The 22,074-nt window shown below is 38.7% G+C and overlaps 1 protein-coding gene across 2 annotated transcripts in view; it reads left to right on the plus strand.

Moving 5' to 3' along the window:
• CSMD3 (CUB and Sushi multiple domains 3) overlaps positions 1–22,074 on the plus strand; it is a 1,215,628-nt gene that overhangs the window by 826,916 nt on the left and 366,638 nt on the right. For both annotated transcript variants that reach the window (XM_073330296.2, XM_073330291.2), the window contains 2 exons: positions 12,078–12,234; positions 18,115–18,306. In XM_073330296.2, the coding sequence (XP_073186397.1) occupies positions 12,078–12,234; positions 18,115–18,306 (349 nt within the window). The remainder of the gene's footprint in view (positions 1–12,077; positions 12,235–18,114; positions 18,307–22,074) is intronic.

The raw sequence follows: 22,074 nt of genomic DNA on the forward strand, positions 1-22,074 counted from the left end.
GAAAGTGGCAAACAGTCCTGTGGCACCTTATAGACTAACAGACGTATTAGAGCATAAGCTTTCATGGGTGAATACATCTGACGAAGTGGGTATTCACCCACGAAAGCTTATGCTCCAATACATCTGTTAGTCTATAAGGTGCCACAGGACTCTTTGCCGTTTTTACAGATCCAGACTGACACGGCTACCCTTCTGATAAAGGAGAAGTTTCCCCATGGGTGGCACATGGAAGTTGAACAGCTGTCTGCTGACTTTGAGCAGCCAGATACCAGGAATATCGGAGAGGCTAAATGGAGAGATATGTGGATCATGGAGGCTTTGAAGGAGCATTTTAACAATGAACGACAGTAATGTGTATTGCTGTAATGTATTGAGCCTGGCATTATTTTTTTGCACTGTGGTATGAACATTGTTATAATTGCTGTGTGTGTACTATTATAACAATGCAAATGCACCTGTTGCTACTGTCTCTGAATGTTAGCAGCAGTCACCATGTGTTGGAGAATAATAAAGGTTCATTCACTTTCCATAAGTTGATTTTTATTCTACACCCATGCAAACATACCTATGTCATTTTGAGGTAAACTTCTTACACACAGGAAAAAAAATATCTTTAAAGGGGAAGGGACAGTGAATTCACAGGCACGTAGGCCAACCAGGATCTCACAGCTGGCTATATGTTAAGCTGTCATTGTGCATGATATCCTGTGGAGTGGCGTGCCTGGGGTACTATTGTGGCAATGGAAGATAAATGGAATGTGTGGGGGGAATGTAGGGAGGTCCTGGGATGCAATTCTGCAGGGAGAGGCGAGCACAGATGTATTCAGCCTGAAGTTCAGTCAGAGAGCACAGCGTATTTGTTTGCTCCCTGAGCAGCATTATCATCTCTTCCTGGACCTGTTTTCTTTCCACAGTATCCCTCCACATTTTCTCATTGATTGCCTCTCTGCTTACAATCTGAAGCATCAAAGGATTGCAGCACCTCCAGGAACATGTCTGCCTTAGCCCTCTTCTTTCTTCTCTTTATTTCCCCAAGCCGCTCTGCCAGTGTGCGTGAGGGGACCCTCAAGGCCACATCTGTACTGGTAAAGAAACAGTGGACAGAGGTCTTATTGTCACTGTACTTATACCCCTTGATCCAAACAAGTTACAAGCACAACTTTCTCACTTTCCCTTAGGAGTCATTCAGCATGGTGGCAGCCCCAGCCATGGTGAGTACAGCCTGCAGGAGAGGGGTGAGTTGGGACAAATGGGGGTGTTGTGCACATGGTTATCAGAACAAGCACCTAGGTCTATTGTCATGAATATTGGCGCCGTTTGCCACAGGTGGCGGTGATTGTAGCTGATATCTCACTCCTGAGGGTAACCAAGGCTGCAAGGGAGCACCTCCTGCATGTGTGTGGCTGCATTGGGTCCATATACTGCTAGCCTGTTTGCTGCAATGGTGCTGCTGAAGTAATTGTGAAGTGGCATGGCAATGTCCTACCGTGGGGAAGAAACAAGGCATCCCTAATGAGAAACCTTTGGCAGAGGACTGCAGAAAGAAAAGTTTCCTAGAGATCTCTATGAAGGATTCACGGGACATCCAGGTGTGCATAAACAAACTTTTCCAGAGGCTCCCGCTGCCTAGTTGTACAGAGGAATGAGAAAGCAGATAGCAAATGTACTTGTATAGGTTATTTCAGTACCTCTTCTAGCCTGATGAAAAAAAGTAGTGTGTGTCCCTGCAGTATTGAAGCAAACTGAGTACTTACCAGAGGTTCCCTCCCCTGCATCAGACTCAGCACAGCTACACTGCTGGGGGACACTAGACTGTTCTGGAGTCAAAAAGATATCCTTACTTGCCCATGCTACCAGATCTCCCTGTAACATGTCCCCCATTCTCCTCCACCTCCACTCTTTCATTCAATATATTGTCCTCGGAGTTCACTCCGGTAGCTGGTAACTCCAGCCCCCCGAAGTATCTACGGGCTCTTAGCGGTGGAGGTGGGGTTGCTGCTGAGGATGGAGCTCCTTGTAGAAGCAGCATGTCTGCAGCTCTGCACAAGAGTGACTATTTGCTTCCCTTGCCTTCTGGTATGCCCACCTCATCTCCTTAATTTTTATATGGCACTGCTGCATATCCCTGTCATAGCCCTTCTCCGCCAAGCGATCTGGCCATGCATATCAAAGTTCTTGCATCTGGAGTGGAGCTGTGACTGCACAGCCTCCTCTTACCACAGACCCAGGAGATCCACCACCACTGGTGTACTCCAAGCAGAAGAGTGTTTTCTGTGTCGAGATGGCATGGTCTGCTATGTTAACTCTTCATACCGAGCAAACAGGAAGAGCAATTTCAAAACTTCCTGGGACTTCAAAAGGGGAGGGGTGAATACTTATATACCTGGCTGCAGAGCAGCAGAGTTCAAAATGGTGAGTAGAGTGGTAATGGTGGGCATTCTGGGACACCTTCTGGAGGCCACTTAGGTTAATGCAAGCAACACAGTGTCTCCACTGATACTGTGTCTTTCTAACTGTGTTCCCCTAAGCTCTGTGCCTGTTGTCAAGGTGGTTTTATTAGGTCTGCATAGGAGGTGAGTTACAGTGGTGGGAGGAGCATTGTAGTGTGTACACCTCCATAATTTGGTCGACGTAAGCTGCCTTATGTTGACTTAACTTCATAGTGTAGACAAGACCTAAGATGTTAATGTGCCCTGTGAATAAGTTTTTAGAGCACTCTCTCTCTCTCTCTCTCTAAACAAGGAACATTTGCATGGAAATCCAAATTTTGGTTTCTAAGGAATTTTCTACCCCCAAGGTCATAATTCATTTGTGTACCGTGACCACTAAAACATAGAAGCAGATTATATATTTTGGTGGGGAAGAGCTAGTACATGCACAAAAACACATATGAGCCTTATTCTGTCCTCAAATGCACATCTCTGTTTGATGTACAGAATAAATTATATGTTTGACAAGGCAACGCTAGCTTCAGTTTTAGCTGTCAATATTGTGTTGTTCTGCCTCTTTTGAAGAGTGTAGATCTCCATATCTATATGTCATCTCTGTTTGGGATGGCAAATTCCCAAAAGTAGGCTGGTTAAAAGAGGGCACACTTATTTAAAAAAAAATCTTCCTTTGGTAAAATCTTCAGAACTGAAATCAAATAACAACTTAAATTATATTAATTTGTAGCTCTAAGAACTGTTAATAATTGAGCCTCCTGGAATGAATAGCCAATTTAATCTGGTATCCAAATATAAATGCTAGCACTCAGAAGCATCATGTGGGTCAGTGACATTCAATAAGTGGAATTTGGGTCCATCTATCAATGAAAATAGTATATTTTCCATACAGTATTTATGTAATTTAAAAAATCCGTAAAACATAATATATATTTAAAAAAAAAAACCCTTTTCCCAATATTTAATTCATTTTGATAGGGGAACCATTTACACAATTTTATTTACATTTGTGTAAGACATATGGGTGCTATTAAGAAGATCAATCTTTCAAAATGATTCACACAGGTAGACCCTTGTCTTCAGTGAGATGCCACATGGATAATTCACAATAGCAAATCAAGAGTCATCTCCTTGAATTTGAAGGATGTAACGGGAAATATATCATTTTGAGGCCAAATCATGTTTTCAGAACCCTTGTCCCTGCTATGCATTTAGTGCATAGCCTGCACAAATTCTTATTTGGACATTGGGGTATCAAGAAAAGGGTCATTTCTATATTAAAACCAAACTAGTGGGCCGATCTTGACAACCCTAACTCATGAGTACCCCTGTTAACTTCAGCATTGGACTCTGGGTGAAATACTGGTTCCCCTGATGTCATTGGCAAAACTCCCATTGAGTTTAGCGCAGCCAGAGTTTCACCCTTAGTCACGATTTCTGGTACAGATCTCATGAGGGAACTGATATTAGGCTGTTGCCATTCTCTTTGCAAGATAAATATGTGGAAAATGATCACTGGGCCTGTGGTAGTAACCGAGTGAATGACTAATACTCTTTTCTTCTTATCCGTCCAGGGATGTAATTCTATTAGGTCATGTAACCTGGATAAAATATAAGAAAGGAGAAAAGACTGAAAAGGAAAGTGATACAAACACATTGAATTTGGGTTTATATGCCAGTGTATTAGACTAGGGGATTCCCCAGTGTTCTCAGTTGAAATGTACATTAGATTGATATTCAATTCTCTCAGCCTGAGGAAAAGTTGTTTTGTTGTGGTTTTTGTTTTATATTTAAATGCATGATATTTTCCTCATTTCTCCTCCAGTGCCCCATGGGCCATTTCCCCTCTGCTCTTTTATACAGTGAATCAGACAGAGAATTCCAGGAAATTCAGCAAACCTTGAAATTATTTTCCATCGTAGACATGGCATAGAGTAAGGTTATTTTACAACAAACCTGCTAAAGATCCATAAAGCAGATTTATAGAATCATAGAAATTGTAGAAATGTAGGACTGGAAGGAACCTCAGTAGGTCACTTAGTTCAGTCTCCTGCACTGAGGCAGGATTAAGTGTTATCTAGACCATCCCTTACAGGTTTTTGTCTAACCTGTTCTTAAAAACCTCCATGGATGGATATTCCACAACCTGTCTGGTCAGTTTACCCCAATGCCAAACTATTCTGACAGTTAGGAATTTTTTCCTATTGTCTAACCTAAATCTCCCTTTTTTGCAATGTAACCCCATTGCTTCTTGTCCTGCCCTCAGTGGATAAGAAAAACAATTTATCACACTCCTCTTTATGACAAACTTTTATGTATTTGAAGACTCTTCTCATCTCCCCCCTCAGGCTTCTCTTCTCCAGACTAAACAAAGTCATTTTTTAAACCTTTCCTTGCAGGTCATGTTTTCTAGATCTTTAATCATATATGTTGTTCTCCTTTGTATTTTCTCCAAGTTGTCTACATCTTTCCTAAAGTGTGGTCTGGACACAGTACTCCAGTTAAGGCTTTACCAGTTCTAAGTAGAGTAGGAGAACTACTTCTCATGTCTTTCTTAAAACATTCCTGCTAATACATCTCAAAATTATGTTGGGGGCTGGGTGGGTGGAGGGTTGTTTGTTTGGTTTGGGGTTGTTGGGTTTTTTTGCAACGGCATTACAATATTGATTCATATTTACTTTGTGATCCACTATAACCACCAGACCCTTTTCTGCAGTACTCCTTCCTAGGCAGTGATTTTCCCATTAGTGTCAGCTTTGGAGAGAGCTCAGCTGTCAAACTAAGCAGTGGGAAAGGGTTAATATAGTAAGAAGACTGATTAAATTTGCAACACAGTATATTTTCTGGGGAAAAATTAAAAGCATAGAATATTTATCTCATGAAATGGACTTGTGGGAGATTTTGGGAAACTACTGGGACCAATCTTTGTAATTTATTAATAACCTTTATGTTAGTTATTGGTCACACATGTCACATACTTACTTATCAACAAAATTATGCTTTGGTTATACTGTACACCCTGAATCCATCATGCATTTCACTAGGGTTGAACACTAAAAAGTTACTCCAATATTTTTTTCCAGATTTATCTTTGAAAAACTACTGTGTCTTCAGCATATATTTAACTAAGCACAGATTTTTTTAAATGTTTAAAAATAAAATAAAGCCAGGATCTTTAAGATATATCAATTTTAAGTAGCTTGGCAGGATCAGAGGAAGGGCCATCAAATACAAGTTGTTTTATCTTTAAGTCCGATGTGATTTAAATGGCTGTATAGGGAACCACTAATTCTCCTAGAATGGTTTTCTTCATTTCAGGTCTGCTTTCAATTCCATTTCAAAAGTCATTTATTCTGCTGCTGTGCTTCTGGCCTAGCCTGATTACTAATCTCAATTCAATTTTCAAGGACTTGTAAATAAAGTTAAGCTAGGCATCCACTCTGTCTTTACTGCATATACTTTAGTGCTACCCTATTCAGTTAATAATCATTAGTTTTATTTTTATTTGAATCTAAAATTTTTACCCTGAGAATTGTTTATTGCTTACCATGTGTATTATCCATCTGTCTACGTACCTCTATGCCCCTCATCACCATAGTTTCTGAGAGTCTAGAAACAATGATGTTTTTATTCTAAGGCTCAGTGTTTCTTAACACATTGTAATTTCTTTATTTCTTTATATTTACTCTGTCCAAAGTGGCCACCAAGGACATCTGAGGCCCCTGCATTCACAAGCACCGGCTTTTCCTTTCCCCAGCGGTGCTCAATCCCTGCTCAGCCCCATGCCCCGCCCTCACTCCACCCTTCTCCCAAGCACGCACCCTGCCTCTTCCCACTCCCACTCCACCCCTCATCTTCCCGCCCAGTTCTGCCCCCTCCCCCGAGCATGCCCCGTCCTCACTCTTCCCCTTCCCCGCCCCCAGTGCCTCCTGCATGCCGTGGAACAGCTGATCACAGAGGGCGAGAGGCACGGGGAGGGAGCGGGAAGAGCAGATCATCAGAGCCACCAACGAGAGGTGCTGGGGGTGAGGGATCTGGCTGCTGGGGGATGCAAAGAACCCACAATTTTTTTAGTTTGTGCCTATGCCTGCATGGAATATTCCTGGCACAGCAAGACCTTCAGGCATGTGCAGAGCTGAATGTAAACTCCCCGGATAGAATCCCCCATGTCAGGGGACAAATTGGGGTCATCTCAGGGTTGGCACGAACAGGAATGGCATGTATTGACACAGGAAGGGTGTGGCCAGGGTAATTTTGCACCCTGGCTCTTCCCAGATTGCTGCAGGACCCATGAACTAAGTTGATTCCAAGATTCGGTAGGTACAAGCCACACACACACACACACACACACACAGCTGCTGCTGCTTCTGTTCTCTGTGAGAGAGCCTTTGGCAAAGCATCTTTTCCCTGGGAGATGACTTTCCCTCCCACTCAGAAATTTTACATTTTGTAATGCAGTATAGGTCTTAGGCAGTGTCCCTGAGTGCTTATTCTCTGCCAGTAGTGTGTTGTTGAGGTCCTCATCTCTCACTGTAGCCAGCACTTTATCTGGGCTCCTGTGTTGCCGCACAACAGATTAGTGATATCCCAGGAGGTTCAGCAAGACAGTTTTATCACCAGACACATTCTTCCCTCTCCTTCAAAATCACCATCATGTCTTCAATGTGAACAGCTTGTCTGCTTTGTGGGTTCATCATTTGAAAATGTTTGAACACTTAATGCAAGCATATTTTGGCCTATAGGTCAGTTGCTCTACCAAACACAGAGTACATCTTTGGGTATTTATTCTTCATTAGTGGCTGGTCAGCTAAGTCACACAATATTGTTTCTGTTCATTGAATGAGGAGGACAAGCAGAGTTTTTAATGTGATAGTGAGAACTTTCACACTAACATCTTTGGATGAAATATTTGCAAGATTTTCACTTTCTGAGATGTTCTGGGGGATGGGATGATAGACAAAATATTATTCACATGACATGGATAAAAGGGGTTGTGAATGCCATCACAGAAATTTTCTGGATTTTATTCAAATGAATCTTTATCAGTACTTTTTGCAGAATCCATGGAGCTCTATTCAAGAGCAAATTCTCATGTAATAATTCAAACCTCTTTGACTATGGCTGGCATACTAATAATCAGAGACTTGATTTTCTATATATTTGGATGAGGATGGTAACTGATTATTATTAATTATTATAATTGAGGAACATGCTTATTAACTGCTAGAGACTGTGAAAACATATAAAAAGAGATGGCTCCTGCCCTGAAAAACTTACAATCTATAATCTAGTGTTTATTTACTGTTTTTGTATTGGAACAGAGAGAGATTAATTGGGGAATTGTAGTTTCAGCAAAGCTTTCCATAACGCATTAATAGCTAAAACTATTTGTACATAATTTATTTGTTGTTCAATATATCCAACTCTTTGTTCTTTTACTGTGTACTCTATGTAAATAATTTACCATCTTTGCTATTTATGCAGTATATTATAAGCCCTTTGTACTCAAGGCCAAAGGTATGTTTTCATTATATGTAATCAATGTCAGTATTTGAATTATGTCGCCATTTTATTTGCTATTTTCAACTATCAAATAATCCTAGTTCTTCTTAAACTTAGATTCTAATATTAAGAGATTACTTCTTTGTTGGTAGTTCTCCTTGTCATGTCTAATACAGGAATTTTAGGATTTTATTTTGTGTGTGTGTGTGTCTGTGAGACTTTCTTCAACACCTTTTTGTTGAAGAAAGCTCTTCCCTCTCCCCCATCTTTTTATACTGGTCAGATGTCTTCTACACAATTTCTTTACTTATTGCCTTTCCCTTTGAAAAGTAGATAATATTATTTCATGCCCAATGTGAAAAAAAATCTTTATTTTATAGAGCATAAATGGACAATGTTGATTACATACAGTACAGCTTGGAATCATAACACAGTGTTCTTTTGAACCTCTTTTGTTTTTTGTTTGTTTGATTTTTTTCCAAGTCTTTTTCTGTATGTTGTTAGTTTAAATTAACAAAGATGAAAGAACTGTTTGTCCATGTACCAGATTACACATTATTATATTTGCTGTGTACTAGCAAGCACAGCTTCTCCAGGTTCCATAAGGTGTGACAGCTAGAAATTGTAATCTATTTTGTGGCCCATTGTTGCCCGTCAGACATAATGCCAGATGTGAAACTGAGAATGGTGCACTGCTGTTTGTTTGTTTATGGCTTACTATGTGATGCAAAAGGACCAGTCTGTGCTCTGAAAAATTCACAACCTAAGGACAGACAGACAAATAGAGGAATTTGGAAAGAGAACATCTAACAGTGATCTTTTCAACTTTATGAAGTGGATCTTTAAGAAAGACATAATTGTGGATGGGTTAAAGGCTTTTCAGATGAGCACAGTGAGGTTTGTGACAAAGTTCCTTCTCTGCCTTGGTGGGTCCTGCGCTTACTGGCGGATTTTCTCGCCTCAGAGGTTCACGGCAGCCCTCAGTTTGGCCACTTTTGTGGCTCCAATCTGCCGTTCACTCAGTTAGCCTCATCACTGGCCAGCATGGGGAAAGGAAGAAGAACAATCCCTGCAGTCTCTGCTGATCCACCTAGTGGATCGGGGAACAGGCCAGAGACTTTCCCCTCTGGTGGAACCCACAGTCCAGTTCAACTCCTCCAGTATCAAGTAGGGAGTTGGGAGGATGGAGGGATGGGGGGAACCCGGCCCCGTCCTCTACTCCACGTTCCAGCCCAGGGCCCTGTGGATTGCAGCTGTCTACAGTGGCTCCTGTAACAGCTGTGTGACAGCTACAACTCCCTGGGCTACTTCCCCAGGGCCTCCTCCAAACACCTTCTTTATTCTCACCACAGGACCTTCCTCCTGATGTCTGATAATTCTTGTACTTCTCAGTCTTCCAGCAGCATATCCTCTCACTCCCATCTTCTTGCGCCTCTTACTCCCAGCTCCTCGCATGCACCACAAACTAAAGTGAGCTCCTTTTTAAACCCAGGTGCCCTGATTAGCCTGCCTTAATTGATTCTAGCAGCTTCTTGTTTGGCTGCAGGCTTTCTAATCAGCCTGTCTGCCTTAATTGTTTCCAGAAAGTTCCTGATTGTTTTGGAACCTTCCTTGTTACCTTCCCTGGGGAAAGGGACCTACTTAACCTGGGGCTAATATAACTCTCCTGTAGCCATCTGGCCTGACCCTGTCACAGGTTATACTATGACAGGCATGTGGAAGAGGTCATGAAAGTGATCCCACAATAAGCTGATACACTGGTGGCAAAGGCTGGGAATGCTGCTGAGTGGAGAGTGTGGCCAGGGCAATGAACAATTAAACAAGGTATGATAGGCAGGGAGAGGCAGAGTTATGCAGAGCTGTGAAGGTGGGTCATAGTAAGATTAAATATGAGATGATAGTGGATGATGAGCCATTTGAGGAATTTAGAATAGAGAGTGTCATACCTGGAGTTCTTGTTTTTTGGCTCTTGAATATAAATACTGCACTGCTGGAAATATTATTTAGATAGAACAGAAGCTTCATCGGGAGAAACATATGCAGTGTATACAGAAAACGTATCGACAATTATAAAGTTGGATATCTGGTAGTTAGCTGTCTTGCAATCTCAATATATTGTAGCCATTTTCTAGAAGGCCTTTGAAGGAAGTAACATCTCCATAAGGAGCTATATATGAACCTAATTTTGTAATGTTGTTACAAAATGGTGCATCAAGTACTTTGGCACAAATAGTCTCACCTACACTTACTGTATTTCAAAAAGAGTGTTTTGACATCTGATCTCCGGAGATCTCCAGAGATCTGAAATTACTGATGCAAGTAATTAGTATTTAATAACAGAATAGTATCTCCAAGAGATTGTTTTCCTAAATAGTCTTCTAACATGCAGTGCAGCATTTATTTACAATTAACAGAAACTTCTAGTTAACCATAGGGTTTTTTTAATGGCCCTGTGCGTTGCACTGGTTGACACTCCACAATAACAACTTTTTCTTAAGCTCCATTCTAGTGGAATTTTGAAGTTCTACAGGAACAAATCTTGGTGGACTTGGGAAACTGAGTTGCTATTTGTACTAAAGCCCCAATATTATGAACATTCACGTAAATTCCCCCAACACTTAAATCAAACACGTTCCATTGTATTAGTTCATCCGTCACATACATGGCTTCACCTAAATAGAAGACTCTTTTTTTATAGAATGCCTTTAATACTTTTAGAATATTCCAAAATGCTAGATAAAACAGTGAATTAGCTACTAGAAGTTCAGAGGCTGTGTAACGGATATAGTATAGTTGTACAGTAATTCACACAGAGCCATTAGCATTAAAGTCTGTGAGTTTGTTTGTTTTGTTGTTGTTTCTTTGTTTTGACTGAGACAAGGAATGTTGGCCAAGACACTGGTATTATTCTGTAATCTCATTCTGAAACCTCATTCACTCAGACGATCATCGGAAAGACAGATTCCATTTTTACTAGAGGCTTTTGCAAAAGTCTCTGACTAATGCTAAATGGGAATTATGTATGTAAATCCTCCACACAGATGTAAAAAGGAGCTAATAATAGTTCTGTTTCACATTTTAAAATCCCTTTTAATACACTGAGTGAGAATGGTGTTTTTGGTTTGGGTTGGTTTTGCTATTCATTCATATTTACAAATGCAAACATGAAATAAATTTTACATTGATAAAAATAGACTTTATTTAGCATTGAAAATGACTGTCTATTTATTTGACAGGCAAAGTTTTGAGTTTCACTGTGCAGGAAATCAGGAATAAGACAAAGGTCAGAATTTAGTCATGTACAAATGTAATCATTATTAAAACTTATTTGTCAAAGATTTTAAGTGTTAAGTATAGCAACTATAGTTAATCAAATTACAGTTTAACTTTCTCACGTGTGAATGGAATGTAACAACCTCTAATGTTTAAAAAGAACAGAACTTGCAATGACATCTGCTAAATGTTATTAGAATAGATTATTTGAAATGTTTGGGATTTTATTTATTTTTTTGTATAGCAATGTCCATTGTTAAATAGGGGAAAAGCAGCTCTTGAAGAAAAATAAATACAAATGTTGATTTCCAATTTACATATAAATTACATTGTCCTTCCATCTTAAAGAGGCAGTTATTCTGTTTGTTTTATTCTCATTCCTTTTATTTTATTGATATACATGTACCTTTCTTTACTTAGTAATATTTTGCAGAAGTTTGTTTAACATTCAAGGCTGGGGAGACATTACATTTTTACATTACACCACTTCCAGGACTGAGGCAGAAGTGCATACACAAAATAAGTATTCCTTGATATGTTGTGGCAAACGTTATAATATTGGGAATGGCAAAGTAAACACAGATGTTTATAAACATTTAGCTGAAATGGCAACCCTTTCCACTTCAATTGTCATGCAAAAAGGAACTGACATATTTTAAATTGTGCATTTGAAAAATCACCACACTTATATCATATAATTCAGGAAAAACAAACAGTATATGCATAAAGAGCTCTCTAAATTGACTTACAATAGATCCTGCTACAATAAGCATCCTTCCACTTAATAGATATGTGTGAAATTATGTTGTAACTGAAATACGATTTTTTAAAATTGTACAAGTCCCATTTGTTTTACAGATATATGATGGAAAAGACAACACAGCTCACCTGCTGGGTGCATTTACTGGAGCCTCATTGAGAGGACTGACACTAAGTAGTACCTCAAATCATCTGTGGTTGGAATTTAACTCAGATACGCAGGGAACCGATGAAGGTTTTCAGCTTGTTTACACCAGTAAGTATGTAGAAACATAGAATAATGGATTTATGTTGTTCATGGCTTGAAATAGTCATTGTTCCTACTCAGAAATTCTAATGATGATAAAAACTGGTAGAATATTGCCACCAATTCACCACTCTCTCAAAATAATCCATTTTCAACTTTCTGTCCAAATCAAACATTTATTATATTGGAAGTCTAACTTCTGTATTACTCAGAGGATTTATTATTTTTGTTATTTGTAGTTGATGGCTGAATTGCCTTCTTTTGCCAGAGGACTATCTTAAGTTTACTTGCTGACTGAAAGGGTCAAGAAAAGTGGATTATTCTCTGCTGCTCATAATGGCTTCACTTCAGGAAAACACTTAAGCACCTGCATAATTTTAAATATACACTCAAATCCATTGATTTCAGTGGAATTTAAGTATGTTCTTATCCACTCTTCATGAACAGAGGCACTTTCCTAAACTGAGGCCAATCTTGTGTTGTTTCTTTTCCATTAAACCAGTGATTTCTTGGTTTGGATTGCTGCTTTTAATAAATATTCTAGTCTGGAAATTATAAAGTGCAACTCACTGTCACAAGATATTAGAGGTAAAGAGCTTAATAGGATTCAGAGAAGGATTAAATATTTACATGAATAAAAAAATCTGAAATTATAGTAGCTAGTCTTAAAATAAATACAAAAACCTAATGAAAGCTGCAGAACTTAACCAATCACTAACTACCTAGAATTACCAGAAAACATCCCCATGGATAAGTTATTGTATAATTGTCTGTTGATGAGGGAAGGAGCAGTGCCCTTGAAACATTTTGTGCCAGTCACTTTCAGAGACAGGATGATGGATTAGACAACCAATTGGTCTGATCAGGTATGGAATTTCAATATTGTTATACATGTAATTGACTTTCTGGAATTTCCATAGTGAAACTAAAACATATTTTACAGAGTTTGTGGCATAAACAAATTATGTTGGTTTTGATTTGCTAATTTTCCTTGGGGCACAGTCCCCTGAAAATAAATAAACAAACCATAACATAAATGGCTATGAATTGCCATTATGAATGATAATGAATAATCATTGGGCCAGGGAAAGAGAGTGAGAATGACTTCAGATCCTGATGGATTAGGATACTCATTTACAATGTGACAGACCCTACTTCAGGTTCCTGCTCCAAGGATTATTTTATTATTTATAGAAAATGAAACAGTTTTAACAGGCGAGATTGAGAAAAATTTACCTGAGGGGCTAGAACACTTTCCTGTAATGTGGGATACCTAAATTCAAGTTCTATTTCCTCATCAGCCAAAGAGAGGAATTCAAGCTTGATCTCCCACATTCCAAGCATGTACCCTAACCATTGGACTAAAACTTAAAAGAGAGGTGGTCATCCTCCTCCCTCCCCCCAATAATTTATTAATCTAGTCCTCCTTTGCTTTTGTGAAAATGCCTGAAGAATGTTTTTTGACTTTTTGATTAGTTGAAAATTTGTTTTTGATTTGATCCACAGCAAAACCGTTTAATTTTTTATTTTTTTATTTTTTTTTTTCAGAACTGCCAGTGAACCAAAATATTCATTATCCACCAGTTCTAATCACAGTCTTCTCAGAGACTTTCCCTGAAAATGGGTGATGGGACACAAGTAAATAGTTAGCTACATTGCCAACATCAAGAGTTAGATTCTTAAACGTGGACCTCACATGCCTATTCCCCAGACCCACAGGGTAACAAGTTAAAATCTTCGCCAACAGTGGGACTCAGTACTTCCCTCCTGGCCTTCAGCATTCAGGCAGAACAATGATCCAACTCACAAGTTATGGCATGAAGGTCCCTGTCTCCGTATTTTCAGTGACATTCTGGCTGAAACTCAAGTAGCGAAGACACATCATTTAACCTACCAAGATATGTTTCTGTTTCCATGTCAATAGATAGCTCAGTCCAAATCTGAATAGTTTTGTTGTAAAGTAAATGAAAATTTTTCACAATTAATAAAACATAGCTCAGTAACTGTGTGGATAGTGTGAATGTTGAGCAAATTGTCAACCACTCAGCACAGTTCCACAATGTGAGACTGAGGATGCAATGGTGGAAGTGAAGAACCTTTTCTTTGCTTCCTCTTCAGCCATATGTAGGAATGTCCGGGTCACATGCACCATATGCCCTTATTACCTATGTACATTATGAGCTAAGTGCTGTTATTAAAATTTGCTTGTATTCCAATAGAATGAGATTCCCAGATGCTCCTAACTTGTTCAAATCAAAAGCACTTTTCACTGGAACACTCACATGAACTTCTTCTAAACAAGAGGTTTTTTTTGGCCATATTTCAATTTTCTACACCCTGCCGGTAATTTGTAATAGACAAGTGTTTTTGTTGTTGGGTTTTTTTTTGTTTTGTTTCTTTAAAAATCTCACTATCCTACTCCCCTTATTCTCAAAAGTAACAGAATTGTTTTGGAGCAAACTTTCCCAAACAATCGATCTTCAGGCTGAGATCAGCCTGTACCTTTCAATCCCCCAGTTCTGAGAGTCATGAGCTACTAAAAGCAGGATTAGAATGGAAACACTTATGCCTTTAACTATTATGAAAGTGCTTGTTTATATTCAAACAATGTGGCTTTGGTAAAGGAGAGGGTTTTAATTCAAAGCTTGAAAAGAAAACAACAACAAACAACCATGCTAATGAGCTCCTAAAATTCGTTGTCAGACTACTCAAAGTGTCATCATGATAACTGGACAATTAATTTTAGAGTTGTGTGTTAAGAAGTAGATGGTATTTATAATACATATGGCCATTGCAAGCCATGTAATTACTCAGCACTAAAAAAAGTTTTCATGGTTCTCAGCTGAAAGGATTGTGAGCTGAAATACATCATAAAAAAAAAAAAGACAAGGAAAACTCTGACTTTTTCAGAATATTGATAATTTCAGCAAATTAAACTCAATATACTCTGCTTTTCAATTCAGACTATTGTCCATGCACTTTTTTCTTCACTAATAGTGCTACAGTTTATTGTAATTTAATTTACCACATATATGTGCATTACACTTGGGTACAAGCAATTGCAAGCCAAATATATAGAGCCTTCAGTTTTGTTGTTGTTTTTGGTTTTTTTACATAAATTCAAGTTCAATTTAAGAATAATCAAAAGGTTTTGTATTTCACTGGCTAGCTGACCCATAGGCATAGCAGCTGCAGTAGGAAGAGATGAACAGCACATTCACTAAAAACATGCAGTTTTTGAAGGCTATGCCTTAAACATAGGAAAGTTTATAATCCTTTCTTAAGGAAAATCAAATGGCATGAAGAATTTAAAGCCTGTTTAATGTCATTAATTGAGGACTTGTTTACACGAACACTTAATTCAAGTGAAGCTGGGATGTAAATCTACCATGCAGTAGCTTTCGTGTCCATGTGGACCCTACTGCCACTCACTAATAGACCACTACAGCATGTTTTAATCTACTCTTGTTTCAAAGTGGGGTAGGTTAAAGCAAACTACAGAACTTTTAGTGCATGGTAGCAGGGTCCACATTTACACCCTGGCTTGCCATGATCTAATTGTTGGTATAGACAAGTCGAAAGACTTCCAGTTAGACTTAGCGTATGTTTACACTGCTGTCGGGCTGGAGGTATGATTGCAGCACATGTTAAAGATCAAAGCTAGCTCCAGTAATAATAGCAGCAAGGATGCAGCTGCAAAGCCTAGCCTTGCCCACCAAGGATCCTGGGTACACAGTCAACTTGTAGCTGCCTGTGCTGCCATGACTTCACTGCTATTATAACGAGGAGTCCTTGTGGCACTTTAGAGACTAACAAATTTTTTTGGGCATAAGCTTTCGTGGGCGAGAACCCACTTCATCAGATGCATGGAGTGGAAAATACAGTAGCAGGTATAAATACATAGCACGTGAAAAGATGGGAGTTACCTTACCAAGTGGGAGGTCAGTCTAACAAGACAGTTCAATTAACAGTAGGATACCAAGGGAGAAAAAACACTTTTGAAGTGGTAATGAGAGTGGCCCATTTCAAACAGTTGACAAGAATGTGAGTAACAGTAGGGGGAAATTAATATGGGGGGAATAAGGTTTTGTAATGACTCAACCACTCCGAGTCTGTATTCATGCCTAATTTGATGGTGGCCAGTTTGCAAATTAATTCCTGTTCTGCAGTTTCACGTTGGAGTCTATTTTTGAAGATTTTGTTGCTGAAGAATTGCTACTTCTAGGTCTGTTATTGAGTGACCAGGGAGATTGAAATGTTCTCCTACTGGTTTTTGAAGGTTATAATTCCTGACGTCAGATTTGTGTCCATTTATTCTTTTGCGTAGAGACTGTCCGGTTTGGCCAATGTACATGGCAGAGGGGCATTACTAGCACATGATGGCATATATCATATTGGTAGATGTGCAAGTGAACGAGCCCCTGATGGTGTGGCTCATGTGGTTAGGTCCTATGATGGTGTCCCTGGAATGGATACTTGGACAGAGTTGGCACCGGGGTTTGTTGCAGGGTTTGATTCCTGGATTGGTGTTTTTGTTGTGTGATGTGTAGTTGCTGGTGAGTATTTGTTTCAGGTTGGGGGGCTGTCTGTAAGCAAGGAGGGCCTGTCTCCCAAGGTCTGTGAGAGTGATGGGCCGTCCTTCAGGATAGGTTGTAGATCCTTGATGATGCGCTGGAGAGGTTTTAGTTGGGGGCTGTAAGTGGTGGCTAGTAGTGTTCTATTACTTTCTTTGTTGAGCCTGTCTTGTAGTAGATGACTTCTGGGTACCCTTCTGGCTCTGTCAATCTCTTTCTTCACTTCATCAGGTGAGTATTGTAGTCTTAAGAACGCTTAATAGAAATCATGTAGGTGTTTGTTTCTGTCTGAGGGATTGGAGCAAATGCAGTTTTATCTTAAGCTTGGCTGTAGACAATGGATTGTGTGATGTGGTCTGGATGAAAGCTGGAGGCATGTAGGTAAGTATAGTGGTCAGTAGGGTTCCGGTATAGGGTGGTGTTTATCTGACCATGACTTATTAGCACTGTAGTGTCTAGGAAGTGGACCTCTTGTGTGGAGTGGTCCAGACTGGTCCAGGTTGAAGGTGGGATGGAAATTGTTGAAATCATGGTGGAATTCCTCAAGGGCCTCCTTCCCATAGGTCCAGATGATGAGGATGTCACCAATGTAGCGCAAGTAGAGTAGAGGCATAAGGGGACGAGAGCTGATGAAGCGTTGTTCTAAGTCAGCCATAAAAATGTTGGCATACTGTGGGGCCATGCGGGTACCCATAGCAGTCCCGCTGACTTGAAGGTATAAAGTGTCCCCAATTATGAAATAGTTGTGGGTGAGAACAAAGTCACATAGTTCAGCCACCAGGTTTGTCGTGATAGTATCGGGGATGCTATTCCTGCTATTGTTACTTAAAATAGCTTTGATCTAAGTAGTCTATGTATGCTACAGCCAGACCTACAGATTGCAGTGTAAACATAATCTGAGGCTCCTATGTGCCCTAGTATCATTTGAAAGTGGGACTTAAGCACCTAAATCACTTTGGTGCTTTTTAAAAATTTTACCTGAAGTCATCACTGAGTGATTGGTAAAAAATTCTGTTCTTTAAAACACACACACACACACACAGAGGCCCAGTCCAGAAAACTTTACTCAATATCTGAATGAGGAATTCTGGATTGGTCTCTCAGAGAATCACAGTATTTTCCTAGGCTCCCCTTTGAAAATCAACCTTAGTCCCATTTAAAAAAAAAACAAAAAAAAACCAACAACACCTTAAGTGTGTTGCTGAATGAAAAATAAAAATATGCTGTGTTCAGACTGGAAGACAAAAAGTGTTTAATTTCACAAATGTGTGTTATCGTTTTAATTCTGTTACTCCACTCTTTACTCTCATTACAGGTTTTGAGCTTTCACACTGTGAAGATCCTGGTGTGCCACAATTTGGATACAAGATCAATGACCAAGGCCATTTTGCTGGCAGTACTATCATTTATGGATGCAATCCAGGTTACACACTCCATGGAAGTAGCCTTCTAAAGTGTATGACAGGGGAAAGAAGGGCATGGGACTATCCTCTGCCATCGTGTATTGGTAGTAGCCTCTTTTTAACTTTAATGAAAACTCTACTGTGTTTAAAAAAAAGAGAGAGAGAGAGAGAGAGAGATCCTTATGCTTTCTAGAAGCTTGTTAATTTTGTATGTGTGTGATCTGGCAAACCTGTCCCAACCTGCTAAATATATCACTTCTTGGCATCTGAAAGATGTAGCTAGACAATCAGGAAAGTAAATATTAATACAGGAATGCATAATGGAAATTGTAGTGAAATGAGTTCCTTGTAGTTTTTATCACTTAAAGATAAGTTAGAAAAGGTATCTACAGTCTTGACTTACTGAACTATTTGTAAAACCAGTCAGTATATTCTATTAATATGCTTAGTTACAAAGCACTTTTCACATATAAATATTTTTACATAATAGAGTGCAAATGTCAAATATTAGGAATACTGTAGTACACAACAAGAGGAGGGGGGTTAGAATGTGGTTTTGCTACCAGCCCTGTGTAAAGGGTGACACATAGTGTGTTGCCTCACAAATAGCACAGGGAAGAAGAGGCACTATTCCTTATTTGGGAATCGGGGAGAGAAAGGAAGGGATAATAATTTGTCATTGGCTGAATGGAAGACAAGTGGTCTATCTATGTTTCTGTTTGCCCTCATTCTTTCAAGAGGGGGTTGTGTGTGTGTGTGTGGGGGGGTAACAGGCAAAACGTTTGCACATGCCCCATTATGCTTAGACTTAATTTCTGTGAAAACCTCATAGGGGTCTTATTCTGCCTTATGCCTCTGCACAGTCATTCATTCCAAGATCCTGTCTAGCCAAGGATAAGCATACTATTAAAATGAATTAAACATATATTTCAAATTAATAATTAGTCAACATAACAAACAATATCCCAAAATTTTGTTGGTCCTTAGAACTAGTGATTATGTTGGATAAGAAATCCTTCCTGGGCCAGCAGTTCTACCAACTCGGAGTCATATAGGCTGCCAAGATGTCTCAAGAGAGTGAATATGAACCTCAGGGCAGATTGTTAAGAAGCAGGGTATAAACCCTAAATTATACCCAGGTTTCACCTGCCATTTACAAAATGTGTAAACTCCTCAGGCACTTATAACAGCCAACCCATGGAGTCACAGAGAGTCCGCTTCAGTACTCCGATCTCTCTTGTCACCTAATCAAGGTAGCCTTTTTGATAGATGGTCCCTTACACCAAAAATTGCAACAATATTCAGAGTTATTTACAGGATTAAAACTGGTAAACATACACGCATAAATAAGTTAGTCTTAAGTTTCAAAAGGTAATAGAAGCTTCTATAATAAGCAAGGTGGATATATCCCTTACAGCTAACCCAGGCTAACCACTGGGGATCTCTTGTGTATGCCTATAACACCTTGCCCTCAAGAGTCCAGCAGTATAGAGATGCAGTTTCTCCTTGTTAGGGATCTTTATTCCTTCCCCCATTCTCTGAGCTGTCAGCTCATCTAATGGGAGGAATTCACTTTCATATCTTGTCTTCATGGGGTGGGAGAGAGCAATCAACAAAGTCTTTTGTCCTCTGTGATGATCCACAATTCAGTTTATTTTTGAAGATATAATTCAGTTGTAAACCAAATTAAGTGTATCCACACAAGAGTTTGTTAAATTGCTATAAGCCAGTTATAAATCGAATTAAGTGTGTCCATACTGGAGTTTGTTCTGGTTTGGCTAAATAGATTCTTAAAATAACGTTAGTGAAACCAGTGTGAGATTTGTATATAGACAAGGTGTAAGAAGAGGAAAAGAAAAGTAGATGTTGACAGCAACTATAAGATGATGCTATTTGATTCCACATTCCTCAGTGTAGTTTGTTTATTCATGTTAAATAAAATAAAGACCAAAATGTAGATCCATAGAATACCTCTAAATAATACATTATATATCCTATGTCTTCCAAATAGCTCCATGTCTCCTGGGCTTTGTATGTTGTCAAGTGTACTCTCAGAGCTTAATGATGTCTTAATAATAGTACAAATTGAAGAAATTGGTTTAAAAAGATGATGAAACCCAGCCAAGCAATATAGCAGCTAAACTACATAGAAAAGGAAGATCACTAAGAGTATTGTGTTCAGTTGTGTCCAACACTAATGATGAAGTGAACATGTTCTAAAGTAGAGATAGGCCTGAATCAAAACAACAGATCCAGTCACCTTCGAAGTGTGAGTTAGTTGAGCTCTGAATCAGGACTTTGTGGCTGTGCCCTGCTTTTTCTTGATAATATGCCATATCAAACCCCGGAATCCAAACATTCTTGAATTTAGAGTAAGTCTTGATACTGACTTGAAGTTTGAGACCATGGCTCATCTCTAATAAATATTAAGTCAGGTTTTGAAATTTAGAACTCTAATAATAATAATTAATAATAATTAATTAAAAGTATCATAGTAAAAAGTCTGAAAGATAGTCAGCAGCTTTTTTAAATTGACATTATAGTCAGAATCAGATTAATAATTTGAATGTTCACATTTCAATGCAAAACAAAAAAGTCTTCATGACATTAATGCAAACAAAATGTTGGAAAATGTATGGAAGTATTTTTACCAATTTCATGTAGCCCAAATAACCAGAAATGAACCAAATATGTTTGCCGCTGCCAGGAACAGCTTATGTTAGACTCTATTCCTTATGGTGTGGGGAGGAAAATCATTCCATTGTCTTTATCCTCAAATCTGGAACAAAATTTCTCATATTTTTTATACATATATATATATATATATATATATAATTTTCTTCTGCCAACAAATAATATTATTCTCACAGTGCACTCATTTCATTCCCCCAGTCTACAGTGAGAGTAACAATCAATCCCATTCTTTGACTTGAACAGTCACAAAGGAATATTTTTCAAAAGACCTTGTAGAGGTTATCAGGTTGGGAAAATACCTAAAAATATATGAGAAGCTTGAAGGGACTACCTGTCTCTGAAAATTTGCTTCTACTATGTCAGGAAATCAATCTAAAGTGCTGTTTCAATTAAATTTTGTTACAGAGCTCATAGATCATAAGGTAATAAATCTCCCAACTAAATATTTTAGGTGATGTTAAATCAAAATTGAACTGCATTTTAACTACACCAAGAGATCTAATCAAAGCATTATTTTGGCATTGGTGCGGCCAAGAGAGAAAGCATTAGAGTGATTTAAAAGGAAGGAAAGCAAAATAAGGAGATTTAAAAGGCCTGAGGGGTCTTTGTAAAAATTAGGTTTTCTCAGAAGTGGGCTCGAAGGATTATGAATTATTCAGGTTTGATTAATGATTGGCTGAGGTCAACTAACAGGGAGTAACTTACCGTCTGTTATCCTTTAAGAAATAATGTAGCTTTGCTATGATTATACATCTTTGGTAAAAAGTTTTACAACTTTGCTTTTCAAGGCCAAACATTTAATTTCTCTCTGCATATTCTGGTTTTATTTAGTTTCTTTCTGCCTCTCTTACTTTGCATTTTCTTTGTTTCTTACATGTCTGTTATTTATTTTACTCCTAGTGCTTTTTGGCTCTGTCATGCTTTCAGTTGTTAAGCTAAGTTCTGCATTGTTTTCATTGGGGAGTTTTTCTTACTAAAAATAAATGGCATAGTATATTCCATAATGACTGTATTGCCTTCAGAATTATCAGAAATGCATAGGAATTATAGCAAAATACATAAACATGTGAGTAAGTATAACCAGTACCTTATCTTTCCAAAGCATCTGAAGTCCCCCTTCTGTCTTGTGTTATAATTTTATAAAGTGTGTTGAATCCTAACATGCTTATGGTCAGCAA

The sequence above is a fragment of the Lepidochelys kempii genome, chromosome 2 (genome assembly GCF_965140285.1).
Source record: "Lepidochelys kempii isolate rLepKem1 chromosome 2, rLepKem1.hap1, whole genome shotgun sequence".
NCBI lineage: Eukaryota > Metazoa > Chordata > Testudines > Cheloniidae > Lepidochelys > Lepidochelys kempii.